We start from the raw sequence: 18,637 nt of genomic DNA on the forward strand, positions 1-18,637 counted from the left end.
CTGATCAGAATATTCTGCCAGTTCTGGTTCAGGTACAACTGGTATCAATCAACTTCTATTCAAAAGAAAAAAAAAAAAGGTTGTCAAGAAAACTCACTCACGAGAGTTTCTACGAAACGATTTAAATATAGATTTCACTTCATTTATACGTTCCAACAACTTGATATTGGTTTGTCAGTTGGAACCTGATCAGAATATTCTGCCAGTTCTGGTTCTGGTACAACTGGACGCGCGCACCCACTCCTGACTTATTTGATTCAACGAAACAAGAATAAGACTAACTTGGATAATGAAATAGAGTTGATCGGTGGCCTCAGATTGTCCATTTGATGGCGGATGGCGATGGTACGACGTCGAGAAGCCGCTGCAACCTAGGTAGTTTTCCGGTGATTTCCAGCGACAGATTAAGTTGCATGAGGTGAATAAATCCTTCTCCTCTTCATTCCCTACATATGGGTATAATCAGTTTTCGAATTTGAATAGGTTCTGATGAGATTGTGTTTTTACATAAAGTTTTCAAACAAAATGCCTAGCGGTTCTCTAGAATGTAAATCGAGCGTTCGGTTTATGTTTTAGAGACTCGCGGCACTGTGACGTACTTAAGCTGGTGAGGTGCAACTTGGGGCGTTACATAAAGTGGTATAAGAGAATAACTAATTACATTGTATTTTCTAAATTTAGCTAGTATTACACTAATGTATTAAATTAAAATAAATTTACCTCGGGTATTACAGGAATGGGAAGATTCGAGCTCAAAATTGGCTTAGGCCAGCTCATCCGTCTTAATCATGTTAAATAATGACAAGTGTGACCCGAGGTCCATTATTGTGCTAATATTGTTCATATTGGGTTTTAACTCAAAAACCTCGGTACAACTGAGTGTGAGTTACCTTTTTTTAAATTATATTATCTTTTGCCACTTATTTAATGTAAGAGTGTTTATGTTCAAACCTCTAAAATTGACATTTGGACTTCCTCACATTTTTGAACATTTCAAAATCCTATTTTGCTCCTCTAAGTTAAAAAAAAATAAAAATCTCATTCTTTTCCCATTTCTTCATTCAATGTTGCGTGCACTGCCGTGCACCTTTTTTCTCTCGAAACCCCTGAAATATGAGATGTTTCTTATTTGTAGTTTATATAAAATTATTTCTCTATAACCTAAAAATTAATTGAATTATTTTTTCGGCATGCTTGAATTCATATGGTATAGGATGATTGCTGGAACTCTCTCTTCCTAAGTCCTAACACCATATTCCTCTGCTCATTTTATTCAAATTATCAAACTCCAGTACAATCTCTCCAATTAAACCAAACCCCTTTTAAACCTATTAAATCATACCTGGAGCAAAAGCAATATGCATCTAAGCTATCTAATCAGAAAAGTCGATGTGTTTATCAAACAAAATGGAGGAGCCAATTCATTGTTTATTTTGATTGCAATTATATCTTCATGCACCTAGTTAAAGAAATTAATCATTAAATCCCATTGTGTATTCCGATTCCTTTATTTTTCTTCAAGCTTGAAATTTTAGGAGAGAAGAGAGAGAGGAATAAGAGAAGCTGTAGAGAGAAAATAACAAAGGACTAAATTGGAAGTTCTATGGTAAAAAGTATTGAAGGAGATCCAAATACTAATAGAGGAGGTGTGAATAGAACTACTCTTAATATAAAATCTTTTTCTTTTTAACAAATCAATCACACGGTGTTTGATATCGCTACTAAACTTTATTTATGAGTGACCATTTCTTAATTAATAAGATGGTTTAGGCCTAATTTGGCATTGTTTATATTGTGCAAAAAGCTGCCTAACTTATACGTTACAGCTAAAGGTGTTGTTTGATAAAATTAAATAAGGCAACTTATTGTAAAAATTAGACCAGTAAGTTGTTGCTTATATAAATTGATATGAAGCAACTTTTATAAGCTAAAAAATTACAACAACTTATAATTTAAGCTATACTATTCCAAACCGGATCGTAGTGGATATAGCAACTTTAATGAATAAGAAAAGCGAAAAGTGAGCACCATTGAAGTTTGTTTTGTCACACACTCGTCGATCCATGTTCATATTGAAAGGACTAGATAGAGCAAAATAGACACGCAGAGAGAGAGAGAGGGAGAGAATGTCCTCCTACCGTACGTATCCAAAGAAGAGAAGACAACGCAAGATGATCGAGATTGCTATACAAAAAGAGAAAAAAACCAAGTGTGTAAAATATGGCATTCTTGATTTTGTTTTTGTGATAATATTCTTGATTTTGGTGTGCTAGCTCTACCTGGACAAGGACAGCATTGCAATGTCCGATTTCGATTTTAAAAGAGCTGCAAGCAATGTTGGGCGGCGTACGTATTTGGAGTACCAGTAGGGCGGTAGGGATAATGATAGAAGCATTTTAATGCGGTATTTTAATAGTTAATTCCTCACATTTTGCTTAGTTAATTCCTTAACGAATCGATTTTTAACTCAATTTCTATTTTCTTAGGTACATTGGAGTAAATGATGGTGAAATGAGCATTAGGTCCACACTTACCTATAAATGGTGGAGAAAAATGGAAATGTACTAAAATGTCAATTTTACACATTTTCCTACTCCGGCTAGGAGAAACCAAGCCAAGCAAGGAAGAAGGAGCGTCCGCCTGACCAAATGAACTTCAAATGAGCTGAAACTTTCCAGATCCATTCTAGACACCCAAAGGAACATTTCATATGAAGAGTGCAAGATCCAGATAGAAGTGGAAGGCCTTCAAAAGATCGGTCCAAAGTTCTGACTAAAAGACGTGAAAGTCGGACCTGAACGTATTCTGGAAGTATTTCCGGCCAAAATACATTTCTAAAAGATCTGAAATTTTACCAGGGTAATCTACATTCATGGGGGAATATTTGTTATGAAGAAGTCTTGGGTAGAATCTAAACTTTCGGTGGAGATAAAATTGAAGTAAATGAGTAGGAAATCCATCATCATCATCACCCAAAAACATTCCATATTTTAGGGTGTAATCATCATGTTTTCTCCATCATTTCTCACACTAATAAACCATCATCATCACCCAAAAACATTCCATGTTTTAGGGTGTAATCATCATTTCTCTTTCTTTTCCATATTCTACAAATCACTTTCATACTCCACTTTCATTATTTTTCTTCCACTCATCATTTCACTCTTCTTTTTCTTCCTTATATAAACACCTTCTCCTCTCATTCTAAAACCAATTCCTTCATCCATCTCATCTTCTTTGTCTCTCCATTTCCTTTCCATTTTTCCACATTCCTTCATCCATTCCATCTTCTTTGTCTCTCCATTTCCTTTCCATTTTTCTCTTCATACTCTAGTTTTAAGTTTCTGCATTTTTAAGCAAAGAGAAGAAGAGAAGAAGAAGCCATGAAGCCTCCTAGCCGTCATCATCCACCTTGTGCCGTGATAGTGAAGTCTTGCTTTAAAGATTCAAGATCAACGTCTCAAGCTCTTCATCATCCACTCCCTTCATGGTGTAATTCTATCTTTTTCCTTGTAATTTCTTTTGGTTTTCTTTGTTTAGATTTGTAGAACTATGAATTCTAGTTAACAAATAATGTTAAGGGCAAAGTTTAAAGCCCGTTTATATGTTTTGAGATAAAGTTGTGATTTCTATATGTTGATTTTTATGTTGCTTATGTGGGTTTGTTTAATTAAATTTGCATGATAGAAAACTTTTGTATTTTAATCTTATGTGGTTGCAAACACTTAGGGTTTTGATATAATTGGTGCTAGGTTTAAGAACATGAAATCGACTTTTCGTTTTGTGTAAACTTGAATCAAAGTAGTAAAGGTTTTGTGCAAAGACCGAATTTAATTAAAGAGGATTGCAATTAGGTGGACTTTTCCATACTAAGTTGTACACTTGAGTTGATAGCCTTTCTCTATGTCTAATGCGTTGAACATGTCATGATTGACTAGCTTTCTAGGGCTTGATTGCATGTTTGATAGGATTAATCTAGGTGCTTTCGCTTAGGTTAATTAGCATTGAAAAGTAAAAAATGGGAATTCATTTGCTTTCGAATGTTTCACATGATCAACTCCTCTCTCATGACATTTAAAATCAACTATAGGAATTGTAATTGGATTTCTTGCATATGGATGTGGTTTTGATCTTTGTTCCTTGCGATCCACCCTTGTATATATGTTTTTACGTTTTCTTTATTTTATTTTTTTTAATTTTAATTTTAAGAATCTTAATCCCCCCCTTATTTGTGTTTACTTGTATATATTTATTCTTTATTTTATTTTTGTAAATAATACTTTATTATTTTAATTCTTTATTTGTTTATACAATTGTATATATTTATATTCTTTATTTTATTTTTGTAAATAATACTTTTCTTTATTTGTTTCACAATTACAAGTGTACCCTCAATCCCCGGATAGAACGATCCCTATTTGCTTATACTACTAACGATATTTCAGGGTTAAATTATGCGCTCCCCAAAAGCGACATCAATTTTTGGCGCCGTTGCCGGGGATTGAAAAATCACTTGCTAAATTGTGTCATTTATTGTATATATTTGTTGTATATAAATTGTTTAAAACTTAGTTTAAATTTTTATTTATATTATTGAGCACGAATTTTAATTGTAGGTTGTAAATTGAGAGGAATATGTGAAGTCTCTTTTGTTAATATTGGGCTAAACCCCTTATTGGTACCTAGCTCAGGTCCCTTAAGGTTGAGGGCGGCCTTTATTAACACTTGTTGAACTGTCTTCACACTTATGAACTTTTTCATCGTAGTAAGAAAGCCTATGTGAAATGGTGTCTAGGAAGGGGACAACGTTCATGACGGGTTTTTGAATCCAGAAGTGCTTGCAAATGGGCCTAAACCACAATGTGGGAGTAGCTCATGCCAAAATGGATTTTTCCTCTCGTGTTCGCCCTCCCCCACCTGGCCATTTCAGTAAGGTTGCCCAAAAGATTTGAAAGGGAGTTTGTGTCTAGGCGACTATACTTGGGCCGCACGTCCACTTGATTTACCGCTTGGAATTTGATTCGATATCAATAATGTTTATAATAAAAGAAATACTTGTGAATACTCTATACGTGTAAATTATTTTGTTGTTTCACACTTTAAACTTGTAAAAATACTTTTCACGTTTTATACTCACTTGAGTACTTAACTTGTGTCTTATGTACAATATACTTGTTAATTATACTTGTAGTTTGTAATTAATAGTTATACTTGTTTTTATTTTGTATTTCTTTGTTAATTATAGTTACTAACTTTATTTAATGTAGGTACCGTCTGGCTGCAAGACGTAAAATACAAGCGCTACTTGGGAGGCAACCCAATTCAGAATATAATCAGATTTGCTTTCTCTTTCCCTATTTCTTTTTATTTTTCATTTTTTCTCTATTGTTTTTATTTTAGGATTTGTTTTCGTAAATGTCTTCTATCTATGCTTACTTATTTCATTGCATGCTTTTAATTGATTACATTGAGGATAATGCAATATTTAAGTGTGGGGGAAGGGATTTATATTTTTGTCTTTCATTTTGAGTCCTATATATATATCTTTGTCTTTTATTTTTGAGTCCTTTATATAAAAAATAAAAAAAATAAAAAAAAATATATAAAAAAAAATTTGCATTCATTCAGTCTTATTAAATTCAGCTATTTACAAAAAAAAAAATATAAAAAAAAAATATATAATAATAATAATAATACTAAGCCATGTCTACATCTCTGTAGGAGTTGAGACTGAGCTCAAGGGAAATGTGAGAGCCACCGCCATAACCGCCACCTCCCTCGGAAGTAGTCTTCATGTTGCCCAAGATGTCCTCACCATGCATGGGGAATAGTGGAAGGGTTTCAATCTCCTGGTGATATTCTCCTCGTTGTTCCATGATCGATCCATCAGCACCATAGCCGACACGTGACCCAAAGTTTAGATCAATGGATCTGTCAGTGGATCTGTCATTACTAGTAGAACCAGTGGAACCAAAATTGAGATCGAGAGATCCACCAACCGGAACGTTCCGAAATTCCTTCAACTTCTGCCTCTCACGAGCCTTGAGGTTCTGGAACCAAAAGAAGACGTTTTTGTCCTCGATCTGCCCATACTGTTTCAGATGAAGGCAGATCTCTTGAATCTGCTCTGGAGTTGGGTACTTAAAACCCTTATCATAGTAAAGGCCCTTGAGGATTCTTAGTTGAGGCGGTGTGGGAGCCCACCGGTTATTAGTCCCGGCTGCTTGGTTGTTTCCTCCATCATCGATTTGTTGCTGGGTCTGTTGCTCCATTAGTTGCAGAGTTTGTGGTTCCATGTTGATAAAGAAAGGATTGGAGTTTCGAAAGAAAGGCTGAAGGGTTGAGAGAGAAAGGATGGAACTCGGAAGAATTTTCTTTTGGAGTGAATAGTCGCTCCCTCAGAATGCACCTAATTATAGAACGAGTGAGCAGATCTCCACCGTTGGATGGACGACCTCTGAGATTAAATCTACGCGTTGGATTAAAGTCACCCGCAAACACGGAAAAGCTGTTGCCGCGTGGAAGACACGTGGGGGAACCAAACGAATCTCGAGGAGCTGTGACAAACAAGCTACAGCCGAAATCAGGTTTAATTGCCGTGAATCAAGGAAAAGAAGGACGCGTGGGGGAGTCAAACGAATCTCGAGGAGCTATAGCCGAAAGCATGCCATAAATCCAGGAAAAGAAAGGAATATTTACACATGGGGGAGTTTCTTGGGCCGTGAACTATCATAACTCTTCTCCTTCCCGGAGAAGCTTTGTTAAAACCGTGTGCCTTTTCAAATTCCTTCTACTTCCTCATGGCTCGAACTAAGGTTACCCCTCGCAGGGGCGTCAATCAACGCCGTGTTCTCTCTTTGGAAGAAGAAGGTCGTCAAGCGGCCACTAGAGCTGGGCTTACTCGTCCATGGGACCATCGTCCTATCCGTGAGCGTACCCGCAGTCCCCCTCCTCTGCCTCGTCGCTCTCCCAGACTGCATCCCGGAGAGTCTTCTTCCTCACCAGCTGCTCGTGCTCCTCGCCCTGTGGCCACCCTGGAAAGCTTGTCGGATTCGATTGATGATTTGCGCTCCTCTCTCCGCGATGGTATTATGGTGACAGATTGGAGAGTCAATTGCATGATCGATTACATCTCTGAGATGAACTGCTCTTTGATCCGCTGTCACACTGCAATAAACAAGCTTGCTCAGGAAGTCAATAACTTGCAGAGTTATCCTCCTGGGTTTCCTCGCAAGGACGCTACTGCATCACACCATGAGGACCCTGACGCGCTCGAAATGAGCGCGCAATTTAACCCTGTAAAATGTCATCGTTAGTATATGGTAAATAGGGATCGTTCTATCCGGGGATTGAGGGTACACTTGTAATTGTGAAACAAATAAAGAAAAGTATTATTTACAAAAATAAAATAAAGAATATAAATATATACAATTGTATAAACAAATAAAGAATTAAAATAATAAAGTATTATTTACAAAAATAAAATAAAGAATAGAAATATATACAAGTAACAAAATAAAAAGGGAGGGGGGTTTAAGAATTATAGAATTGAAAATTAAGATAAATAAAATAAAGAAAATGTAAAAACATATATACAAGGGTGGATCGCAAGGAACAAAGATCAAAACCACATCCATATGTAAGAAATCCAATTACAATTCCTATAGTTGATTTTAAATGTCATGAGAGAGGAGTTGATCATGTGAAACATTCGAAAGCAAATGATTTCCCATATTTTACTTTTCAATGCTAATTAACCTAAGCGAAAGCACCTAGATTAATCCTATCAAACATGCAATCAAGCCCTAGAAAGCTAGTCAATCATGACATGTTCAACGCATTAGACATAGAGAAAGGCTATCAACTCAAGTGTACAACTTAGTATGGAAAAGTCCACCTAATTGCAATCCTCTTTAATTAAATTCGGTCTTTGCACAAAACCTTTACTACTTTGATTCAAGTTTACACAAAACGAAAAGTCGATTTCATGTTCTTAAACCTAGCACCAATTATATCAAAACCCTAAGTGTTTGCAACCACATAAGATTAAAATACAAAAGTTTTCTATCATGCAAATTTAATTAAACAAACCCACATAAGCAACATAAAAATCAACATATAGAAATCACAACTTTATCTCAAAACATAAAAACGGGCTTTAAACTTTGCCCTTAACATTATTTGTTAACTAGAATTCATAGTTTTACAAAATCAAACAAAGAAAACAAGAGAAAGGATATAATACACCTTGAAAGATGAATGATAAAGCCTTGAGACGAAGAACTTGAAGATCCTTGAAAGCAAGCAATCTTCTAGGGACGACACAAGGGTGGATGGCGGTTAGGAAATTGATGTATTGCATGGCTTCTCTTTCTCTTGGCTTGAAAATGAAGAACAAGAAAACTAGAGAATGGAAAAGAAATATGGAGAGGAAATGGAGAGACAAGGAGATGGAATGGATGAAGGAATTGTGTCTAGGAAAATGGAAAGGAAATGGTGAGACAAGAAGATGAAATGGATGAAGGAATGTGGAAGTGATGATGATCTTTTAGGGTAGAAAAATTGTATCCAAGGAAAAAGAAATGCTTTCTTCATATGGGTGGGAAACATGAATATGTGGTGTTGAGTTGTTTTCAGGTCAGTTTCTTCCCCTTTATTCCTTCAATTATTTCTCCATCAAAACTTCAGAATGAGCCTTCGACTTCTTCATAAAAAATGTTCCACTATGAGTGTATATCATCCTCACAAATTTTCAGAGCTTTATTCCATGTGGTTGGGCCGGAAATGCTGCTGGACCTCTTACAGGTCCAGTTTTCCGGTTTTGCTTCTGTAGAAAATTGGGCTGATTGTTTGAAGGCCTTCCACTCATATTTTTCTCTGGCACTCTTCATAAGAAATGATCCTTTGGGTGTCTAGAATGGATCTGGAGAGTTTCAGCTCATTTCGAGTTCATTTGGTCAGGTGGCCGCTCCTTCTTCCTTGCTTGGCTCTGATTCTCCTAGCCGGAGTAAGAAAATATTCAAGGTTGACTTTTTAGTGCATTTTCATTCTTCTCCATCATTTCTAGGTAATTATGGACGTAACACTCATTTCTTCTTCATCTACTCCAATGTACCTAAAAATAGAAATTAAGTTAAAAATCGATTCGTTAAGGAATAACTAAGCAAAATGTGAGAAATTAACATTTAAAATATCACATTAAAATGCGCCTATCAGACCCTCCTCCGAAGGCTGAAACCAGCAAGAGGGCTGCCACTCGCCCGCATACCGCTCCTCCAAAGGAGTAAATGGAGGTACAAGTCTAGGCTGAAAGACTTTAAACATTAAGCGCTGCATGGGAGGCAACCCATTTCAACCGTATCTGTGGAGGAGCCATCAAACGCAGATTTGCTTTCTTGAACTCTTCCTTCTATTTTATTTTCATGAATTTTAAGTTGTTTTAGGTTTCGTTGTGTTCATTTTCTCTTCTATGCTTGATTTATGCTTTGCATGATTTATATTTGTTTATACATTGAGGACAATGCATGAATTAAGTATGGGGGCGGATTATTGCTTTGTTGTGTTTTTAGTAGTTAGTATATAAAAAAAAAAAATGAAAAATAGTTGATGTTGGATTGTGTTTTTATTGTGTTTTTAATTGATGTTGTGATACACTAAGGTATATTGGATTAAACATAGTCTTGAAAAAGGGTAGCTGTTTCAGTCCCATTGCACATCGAGACTCCCTGTTCCCGTATCTAAGTGTTGAAATTAAATTAAATTGTAAAAAAAAAAAAATGTTGGTTTTAGAGTGTTTTTGTTTGTTTGAGTCTTAGGATGCTTCTAAACGTCTAGGATGAACATGTCTCTGAATTCATGGCTGAAGGTTTTCACAATCAAAATAAGACTTAATTGATTTCTGTGGTTAATCGACATTGTGATGCTTGTATGAAGATTTGAGATAGGATTGTAACTTGATTCATTAAGCATGCTAGGATTAAGTCTGATTCATTTGACCCAAGTGAGCTGTTGAGCTAAAATACTTTCTTTTTGAGTGCTTACTGATAATTTCAGAATTTCATGGCTGTATTTGCAAAACCTCATCTTTCTTTGAAAATCCAATGATCATGTGCCATAGATTTTAATGGACTAGAGAGTACTAGAACTCGGCTGTTGTGACTGTCAAAACTTGTATGCCATAATATGCACTGATCCTGGATAGGATAGAAGGCATTAGGGTAACCACCAAAGCCAAACAAGCATGTGTCCCCAATTGTGCCCGTCGTGGGACTCCTTAGAATGAACCCCTTTGAGCCTACGTTGAAAACCTTTGTTTCATCACCCTCACTACCCTACCATGAGCTTAGTACAGGATATCTCTACCCTTGTCTTAAGGACTTAGTAGAGCATGACATAGTATGTAGGGGTGACGATGAAAGACAAGTGTGGGGTGGGGAAAATCCAAGAAGAAAAAAAAAAAAAAAAAAAAAATTTGCCTTGAAAAAAAAAAAAGAAAGAAAGAAAGAAAAGCGGCAAAAGAGAAGAAAAATTGAAAAGAAAACTCTTGGGAAATTGTTGAAGTGTGGTTTTGGACTTTCAAATTTGTAGAAGGCTCAAAGTTGAAAATTATGCCTTTGTCCATTCCCATGTTGGTTAGAGTGAAGGTTTGGCCCAAAACAATGATATTTGGTCTACAAAAATGATGACATAAGGTGGTCTTTATATGCTCTGCTAGGTTCTTAGGATTTTTTGTATCCTTAATCTTCATTTCGAAAACCCTAGCTTAGCCCCATTACAACCTGTTTTAAGTGCTGACTTGATCCTTGAGATGGGCAGTCTTTGGTTAGTGGAGTCAGTTACGCAGTCGAGCTTATGGTTTAGGTCCATTTGTGCACTTAGTCATTTCATGAGGTCTTTAAAAATTCTTCACAAAATGTGTTTATTGATGAAATATGCAAGCTGTTTGTTGCCTTACAATTTGTTCTCTTGCATATACTTGAGTGTGAAGCTTTTAAGCATAGCCATTTCTGAGAGAAAAATCGAGAGTATGCCCTGTTAGTTTGGATTGGACTTGTTCGAAACATGCTATCATTCACTGTATAACTTAAGTTCTCCATATCTTGCTTAGTCATACGAATGTCACAGGTTTATTAACCATGGAATTATCTTTGTGATTTTGATTAAGTGTTTAACGTGAAAGCCATGAGTTTGGAGTCTCTGAGACAACAGTTAGGAGCAATAGAGTCATTTACTTGCTTTTTCTCAAGTCTTTGTTCTGTTTTGGATTTTTTTTGTTTTGTTTTGCTAAGGGACTAGCAAAAGCTAAGTGTGGGGGAATTTGATAGAAGCATTTTAATGCGGTATTTTAATAGTTAATTCCTCACATTTTGCTTAGTTAATTCCTTAACGAATCGATTTTTAACTCAATTTCTATTTTCTTAGGTACATTGGAGTAAATGATGGTGAAATGAGCATTAGGTCCACACTTACCTATAAATGGTGGAGAAAAATGGAAATGTACTAAAATGTCAATTTTACACATTTTCCTACTCCGGCTAGGAGAAACCAAGCCAAGCAAGGAAGAAGGAGCGTCCGCCTGACCAAATGAACTTCAAATGAGCTGAAACTTTCCAGATCCATTCTAGACACCCAAAGGAACATTTCATATGAAGAGTGCAAGATCCAGATAGAAGTGGAAGGCCTTCAAAAGATCGGTCCAAAGTTCTGACTAAAAGACGTGAAAGTCGGACCTGAACGTATTCTGGAAGTATTTCCGGCCAAAATACATTTCTAAAAGATCTGAAATTTTACCAGGGTAATCTACATTCATGGGGGAATATTTGTTATGAAGAAGTCTTGGGTAGAATCTAAACTTTCGGTGGAGATAAAATTGAAGTAAATGAGTAGGAAATCCATCATCATCATCACCCAAAAACATTCCATATTTTAGGGTGTAATCATCATGTTTTCTCCATCATTTCTCACACTAATCCACCATCATCATCACCCAAAAACATTCCATGTTTTAGGGTGTAATCATCATGTTTTCTCCATCATTTCTCACACTAATCCACCATCATCATCACCCAAAAACATTCCATGTTTTAGGGTGTAATCATCATTTCTCTTTCTTTTCCATATTCTACAAATCACTTTCATACTCCACTTTCATTATTTTTCTTCCACTCATCATTTCACTCTTCTTTTTCTTCCCTATATAAACACCTTCTCCTCTCATTCTAAAACCAATTCCTTCATCCATCTCATCTTCTTTGTCTCTCCATTTCCTTTCCATTTTTCCACATTCCTTCATCCATTTCATCTCCTTGTCTCACCATTTCCTCTCCATTTTCCTTAGTTAAGACATTCCTTCATCTATTCCATCTTCTTTGTCTCTCCATTTCCTTTCCATTTTTCTCTTCATACTCTAGTTTTAAGTTTCTGCATTTTTAAGCAAAGAGAAGAAGAGAAGAAGAAGCCATGAAGCCTCCTAGCCGTCATCATCCACCTTGTGCCGTGATAGTGAAGTCTTGCTTTAAAGATTCAAGATCAACGTCTCAAGCTCTTCATCATCCACTCCCTTCATGGTGTAATTCTATCTTTTTCCTTGTAATTTCTTTTGGTTTTCTTTGTTTAGATTTGTAGAACTATGAATTCTAGTTAACAAATAATGTTAAGGGCAAAGTTTAAAGCCCGTTTATATGTTTTGAGATAAAGTTGTGATTTCTATATGTTGATTTTTATGTTGCTTATGTGGGTTTGTTTAATTAAATTTGCATGATAGAAAACTTTTGTATTTTAATCTTATGTGGTTGCAAACACTTAGGGTTTTGATATAATTGGTGCTAGGTTTAAGAACATGAAATCGACTTTTCGTTTTGTGTAAACTTGAATCAAAGTAGTAAAGGTTTTGTGCAAAGACCGAATTTAATTAAAGAGGATTGCAATTAGGTGGACTTTTCCATACTAAGTTGTACACTTGAGTTGATAGCCTTTCTCTATGTCTAATGCGTTGAACATGTCATGATTGACTAGCTTTCTAGGGCTTGATTGCATGTTTGATAGGATTAATCTAGGTGCTTTCGCTTAGGTTAATTAGCATTGAAAAGTAAAAAATGGGAATTCATTTGCTTTCGAATGTTTCACATGATCAACTCCTCTCTCATGACATTTAAAATCAACTATAGGAATTGTAATTGGATTTCTTGCATATGGATGTGGTTTTGATCTTTGTTCCTTGCGATCCACCCTTGTATATATGTTTTTACGTTTTCTTTATTTTATTTTTTTTAATTTTAATTTTAAGAATCTTAATCCCCCCCTTATTTGTGTTTACTTGTATATATTTATTCTTTATTTTATTTTGTAAATAATACTTTATTATTTTAATTCTTTATTTGTTTATACAATTGTATATATTTATATTCTTTATTTTATTTTTGTAAATAATACTTTTCTTTATTTGTTTCACAATTACAAGTGTACCCTCAATCCCCGGATAGAACGATCCCTATTTGCTTATACTACTAACGATATTTCAGGGTTAAATTATGCGCTCCCCAAAAGCGACATCAGATAAGGGGGGCCGGGATGCCAAACTTGACTACTAATAATCATTCACCACTGGACTCCTGGAGTAGTGGGAGTGCAGATTCAGGTCGATCCATAAATCCACATGTATCACATTAAATAAAATCCTCCACTGTGCTCGGCTCAGGCTGCAGCAAACAGTGAAACCATTTAAAAGTTGCAACAAGCAATTCCAATAATACTATTATGTAATTAAAAATTTAAAACGCTTTGCTTGAATAGAATATGTTGAAAAACAACAACCACTACACTATTGGCTTATTGGCTAGCTACCTACCTACCTCCATGGCTGTCTGGTCAACATTGTCCAACGCATTACAATTTAAATTAACAGACGCAGGGGGGCTAACTAAGATCGAGAGCGTATATATTTTGACTAAATGGAGCAGCAACACGTTGATTACTTCAACTCCCTCTCTCTCCAGATCTTGTATCTATATATATATATATATATATATATGTGTGTGTGTGTGTTTTTAACTCTTACACTAATTAATATCAACCTAACCAATAACCATACATCAACTTTCATCGGCTATGTATAAACATCTACCCAATCTTTCTTTTAACTGCATAGGAGATCAACAAAAGTAAACATGCACATTAATAATTAATACTATATAAACATTAGGGTTTCTAGGGGTCACTAGATTTATTTTTTAAATAAAGAAATTAGAAAACTAAGACGTCCAATTACAATACTATAAAAGTGGTTGAGAAAAAAGAGCAAATAATTTTAACAAACTAACTAGCATTTCTTGATATCATATTATTATTTTTTTGCGGTTGAGCAACACATTGTGATTTGTGGTTGAATATTACTCTCTTTTCTCTCCTAGAGGTCCCTTATGTTGGCATGCAAGTTTATCTTTTTTCACACATTATAGGTTAGGAGAAATTTTAGTTTCAAAGATTGTAAACTCAAACGTCTTAAATTCAAATAAAAAATTTCGTTGATGGAATTTTATAGTTGGAGTGAGTTTCATTGTACTAGTAGATGGTACCCGTTTTCGCTTAACTGCTTGACCACTGATTTAGGATATAAGCATATATGGCTTATTTGTATGTGCCGTTTTGACTTTGGAATTAAATGAAATCTCTATTACTTTGTCAAAAAAAAAAAAAAAAATCTCGTTAACATGTATAACATTATCAAGTTCAATAAATATTTATGTAGATTCAATCAATATAACATCGTTTAGGGCTTTAAGTTATAAAAATATCCCTTAGTTAGTTTTAGGTTTGAATGCATTTTAATATTTATTCCATAAAAGCAAAATAAATACTGTCACCGTATTAGAAAAGATCGTGCAAAAGAAGAAGGGATAAACCTACCCTATGTTTTTGGGTCGGTCGGTTTTGAGTATCATACAGAAAAGCGAAAATAAGGATTTTCCCGTTTGGTAATTGATGTACGAGTGAGGACGGAGACGGGGACGGAGACCTCGATAGTTGTTTTTGTTGTCTATATAATTGAATCGTGGAGATAAATATTCCAAATGAGCAGTGGTCTTCTTAACACAGCTACCAGAGCCACACTCTCTTCTTCCTTCTTCCCCAAATCCCATCTTCATCGTCTCTTCTCTTCTTCTTCAAAACCTTTCCCTTCTCTCCTTCCGGCGAGGTCATCTCCGTCTTTACGCATCTCCACCATGGCCGACGCCCCCGATGCCGGCATGGACGCCGTCCAGCGACGCCTCATGTTCGACGACGAGTAAGTTCCCTGCTCTATTCACGCTTATACCATCATTTCATTCCTCAAATGGGTTCACCAAAACAGAATCAACAATAAAATAAAAGATTGGATCGATCCAGCCAGCTGCTATGTGCCCGGCCTTTAGAATTGAATCCAATGCATAATTATAGTTCTAGTTTCTAGTTGTGTAGTCATTTAATCTCAATTAAATCTGGTGCGCAGATGTATTCTAGTGGATGAGAATGATCGTGTGGTTGGTCATGACACCAAGTACAATTGTAAGTACCACAACACTTGTCTGTCATGAATAACTCGTACTTGATACATCTGTCTGTCATCTTCTTTCTTAAATTTTTGTCCCCTTTTTTTGTTTGTCAACTGCAGGTCACTTGATGGAAAAGATTGAATCTGAAAATCTGCTTCACAGAGCTTTCAGTGTGTTTTTGTTCAACTCAAAGAACGAGTTGCTTCTTCAGGTACTTTTCCTTTTCTCATGTCATGTTAATTGAAAGCATATAAGCCTCAAAATTTGATTTGATCCGCGGGAACTTAATATTATGGTTGTTCAGAGAGAGATTACTTTACTCACCCACTAACTGTATGTAAATTAAGTTCTCATTATTTTGCTGCGGAGCCAAGTCTCACAGATATACTTGGAGGCTGGCATGTGTTGACATAGTATTTGAAATCTGGTTAACCTGTATACACACTGTGGGGAGTTGTGTGTTTTCCATATTTGAACTTTTGTTTTGATGTTTGAAACTGGTGACCACCGGACACCAGGGGATTCAACTGGTTGCATCAACTGTTTTGTGTTTCTATTTTGATACAAATGGGTAGACCTGAGATTTTACTTCCGTGGTAGCCCCTCAGTTGAGATTATGGTTACTAATGTGCGTAGATGTTCTGACATTTACCACTAGAATTGAAAATGGACCCAAGATTAAATGAGTGTTTGAACTGATTTTTTGAAATTTCAGACAAAAGGGGTTGGAGAGATCACATGTTCTGTGTTGGCAGCAATGTGCGAAAGTCCAATATGTTATGCATGAACGTAACGATTGAAACTAGGCTGTACATCTGTTTGCAATATATGGCTACTAACCAAAGAGTAGGATCATAACTGAAAACAAGGCAAGAAACATTCTCTTGAATCTGGTTCAAAAAATTCTGATGGAAATTTGGAAGTTGAATGGTCAACATAGTTAAGGTTTTCAATAGTTGCAGGTTTCTGTATCATTGGAGTAGAGAATGTTTGGAGATAATAATTGAATACTAGACCAAAACACACACTTTGTGTGTGGGTTTAATTTTTAAAAGAAAAAACAAACAAAATAATCATTGGAGAAACGTGGGGAGTTTTGGAATTTGTATTTTTTTTCCTCCTCTTTTGCTGTGGAACTGTGGAAGTGGGAAGTTATAGAGAGAGATTTTAGGGGGAAATAAATTAAAATTTTATTCTATTATTTTGTTTATTACGATTATGACATCCATTTATTAAAAAATATTTTTAGATAATCTATGGTCTAAGGATCAAGTCGTCTTTTCACGTCCACTTTGGCTAACAAAGCCTCTTCTCTTAATAATAGTATAGATGAGGGCATGACTCTTGTCTTTGCAATCGGTGGCATTGATCATTTGATAATGTTGAAAGATAACATTATCTTGAAAGATAATGTTTCGTGCATCTTGTATGTTCTTTGGATTTTAACTTGCAACTCATCTAAAAGTGGTATTAGCAGCATCATGAGTAGATAAGGATTAGAAGAATTTATATCATTGGCGTTTTCTTTTGCTGCTACTTCTAGTTACAGTTCATTTGTTGGGTGTAAAAAGTTTTATTTGAGATTCTGTAAATGCGATTCTGGTAAGCTTCTTTGTTGGCATTGGTAGAATACAGTGAGTAATATGCTAATTTATGTGTCTTCTTTTGCAGCAACGTTCTGCAACAAAGGTAACATTCCCACTTGTGTGGACAAACACCTGTTGTAGCCATCCACTATACCGTGAATCTGAGCTTATCGATGAGGAGTGTCTTGGTATTTTCATTTCCCTGTATTCCTTAATTTCTTTGGAGAACCAAATTTAATCGCCTTGCTTGTCTGAGTTGTCTCTGAATTGTTTTCCCTCTATATTGCTCTTTCAGGTGTAAGAAATGCTGCCCAAAGGAAGCTTTTGGATGAACTGGGTATCCCTGCTGAAGATGTGCCTGTTGATCAGTTTATTCCTTTGGGTCGCATGTTGTACAAGGCACCTTCTGATGGCAAGTGGGGAGAACATGAACGTAATATTCAAACTCAGTTTACCCTACGTTGTTTGCTTAGAACTCTTGCTCACAACTCACACTCACTCTCAAAATTGTTATGCTCATGACCTGTATGATCCTTGTATTTGCAGTTGATTACCTGCTCTTCACTGTGCGAGATGTGAATGTGCATCCGAACCCTGATGAAGTTGCAGATATCAAATACGTAAACCAAGAGGAGTTGAAGGAGCTGTTGAGGAAGGCGGATGCCGGGGAGGAAGGTCTGAAGCTGTCCCCTTGGTTCAGACTAGTTGTGGACAATTTCCTCTTCAAGTGGTGGGATCATGTTGAGAAACGCACCATCAAGGAAGCTGCTGACATGAAAACCATCCACAGGTTGACTTAAAATCAAGTCCGTGGGTTCGAACTGGGAAAGTTTGATTATGGTGTTGCTATTTATCATCGCTAGTGGCTTTGGCATTTATTCCAATAAATTTGGACTCAAAGCGTCCCGAGAAAAAGAAAAGAAAAACATATGTAGGCAGGCATTTTGTTGTTGCGTGTTTGTTCTGTTGTTCTACATAACAAGGTGTCTGTTACTGTAATGTAGAACTCAACTCTGATGAATCAATAAAAATCTTTATTTTGTAGAAATCTGCAGTTTCATTTTTAGTTCAACCCGAGACTCTAGCTGAGTAGCTGATAATATAGTCGTGAGCAAGGTTTTAAATATCTGTAGATACACCGAATCCTGAACTCTAAATACGTTAACCAATATCTTTGTTTTTTAAGTAGTAGATATATCATTTTTTTCGCAAAAACACTACACTATTTGTAGTTACATATCTGTTGATATATTATGTGTCGATATATTTTTTAAATTAAACCTCGGTCATAAAACCATTTTTTTTGTTTGAAAAGACAACCAAAAGCTGGTCAACAGAGTCTTAATCTGCTCCGAGAATACAGGGAAGAAATTTAGGGTTTGGAAACCGCAAATAAGAGGGTACTGCCTGTCCGGCGGCACGCCCGCGTCGACTGTGTTCCGGCCTCTTCGAAGAGTGGCGGGTATTGCCGGACGGGATTGTGGGGCCTCGAGGATCCGTTTCTGTCTTATGCTTAGCCCT

At 36.0% G+C, this 18,637-nt stretch overlaps 1 protein-coding gene across 1 annotated transcript; it reads left to right on the plus strand.

Moving 5' to 3' along the window:
* Positions 1-14,980: 14,980 nt before the first annotated feature.
* LOC112193846 (isopentenyl-diphosphate Delta-isomerase I) lies at positions 14,981-17,922 on the plus strand. Its single transcript, XM_024334086.2, has 6 exons — positions 14,981-15,283; positions 15,488-15,543; positions 15,650-15,741; positions 17,202-17,304; positions 17,412-17,549; positions 17,663-17,922. Exons 1-6 carry the CDS (start codon positions 15,069-15,071, stop codon positions 17,914-17,916), a joined length of 858 nt encoding a protein of 285 aa, XP_024189854.1. The 5' UTR covers positions 14,981-15,068; the 3' UTR covers positions 17,917-17,922.
* Positions 17,923-18,637: the final 715 nt, after the last annotated feature.

This window comes from Rosa chinensis, chromosome 3 (assembly GCF_002994745.2).
Source record: "Rosa chinensis cultivar Old Blush chromosome 3, RchiOBHm-V2, whole genome shotgun sequence".
NCBI classification, from domain to species: Eukaryota; Viridiplantae; Streptophyta; class Magnoliopsida; order Rosales; family Rosaceae; genus Rosa; species Rosa chinensis.

Bases quoted from the DNA above. Each gene is read 5' to 3' on its own strand.
- LOC112193846 (XM_024334086.2), top strand. From the start codon at position 15,069: ATGAGCAGTGGTCTTCTTAACACAGCTACCAGAGCCACACTCTCTTCT. The intron at 15,544-15,649 runs GTAAGTACCACA...TGTCAACTGCAG, and splicing joins TCATGACACCAAGTACAATT to GTCACTTGATGGAAAAGATT. The intron at 17,550-17,662 runs GTAATATTCAAA...TTGTATTTGCAG, and splicing joins CAAGTGGGGAGAACATGAAC to TTGATTACCTGCTCTTCACT.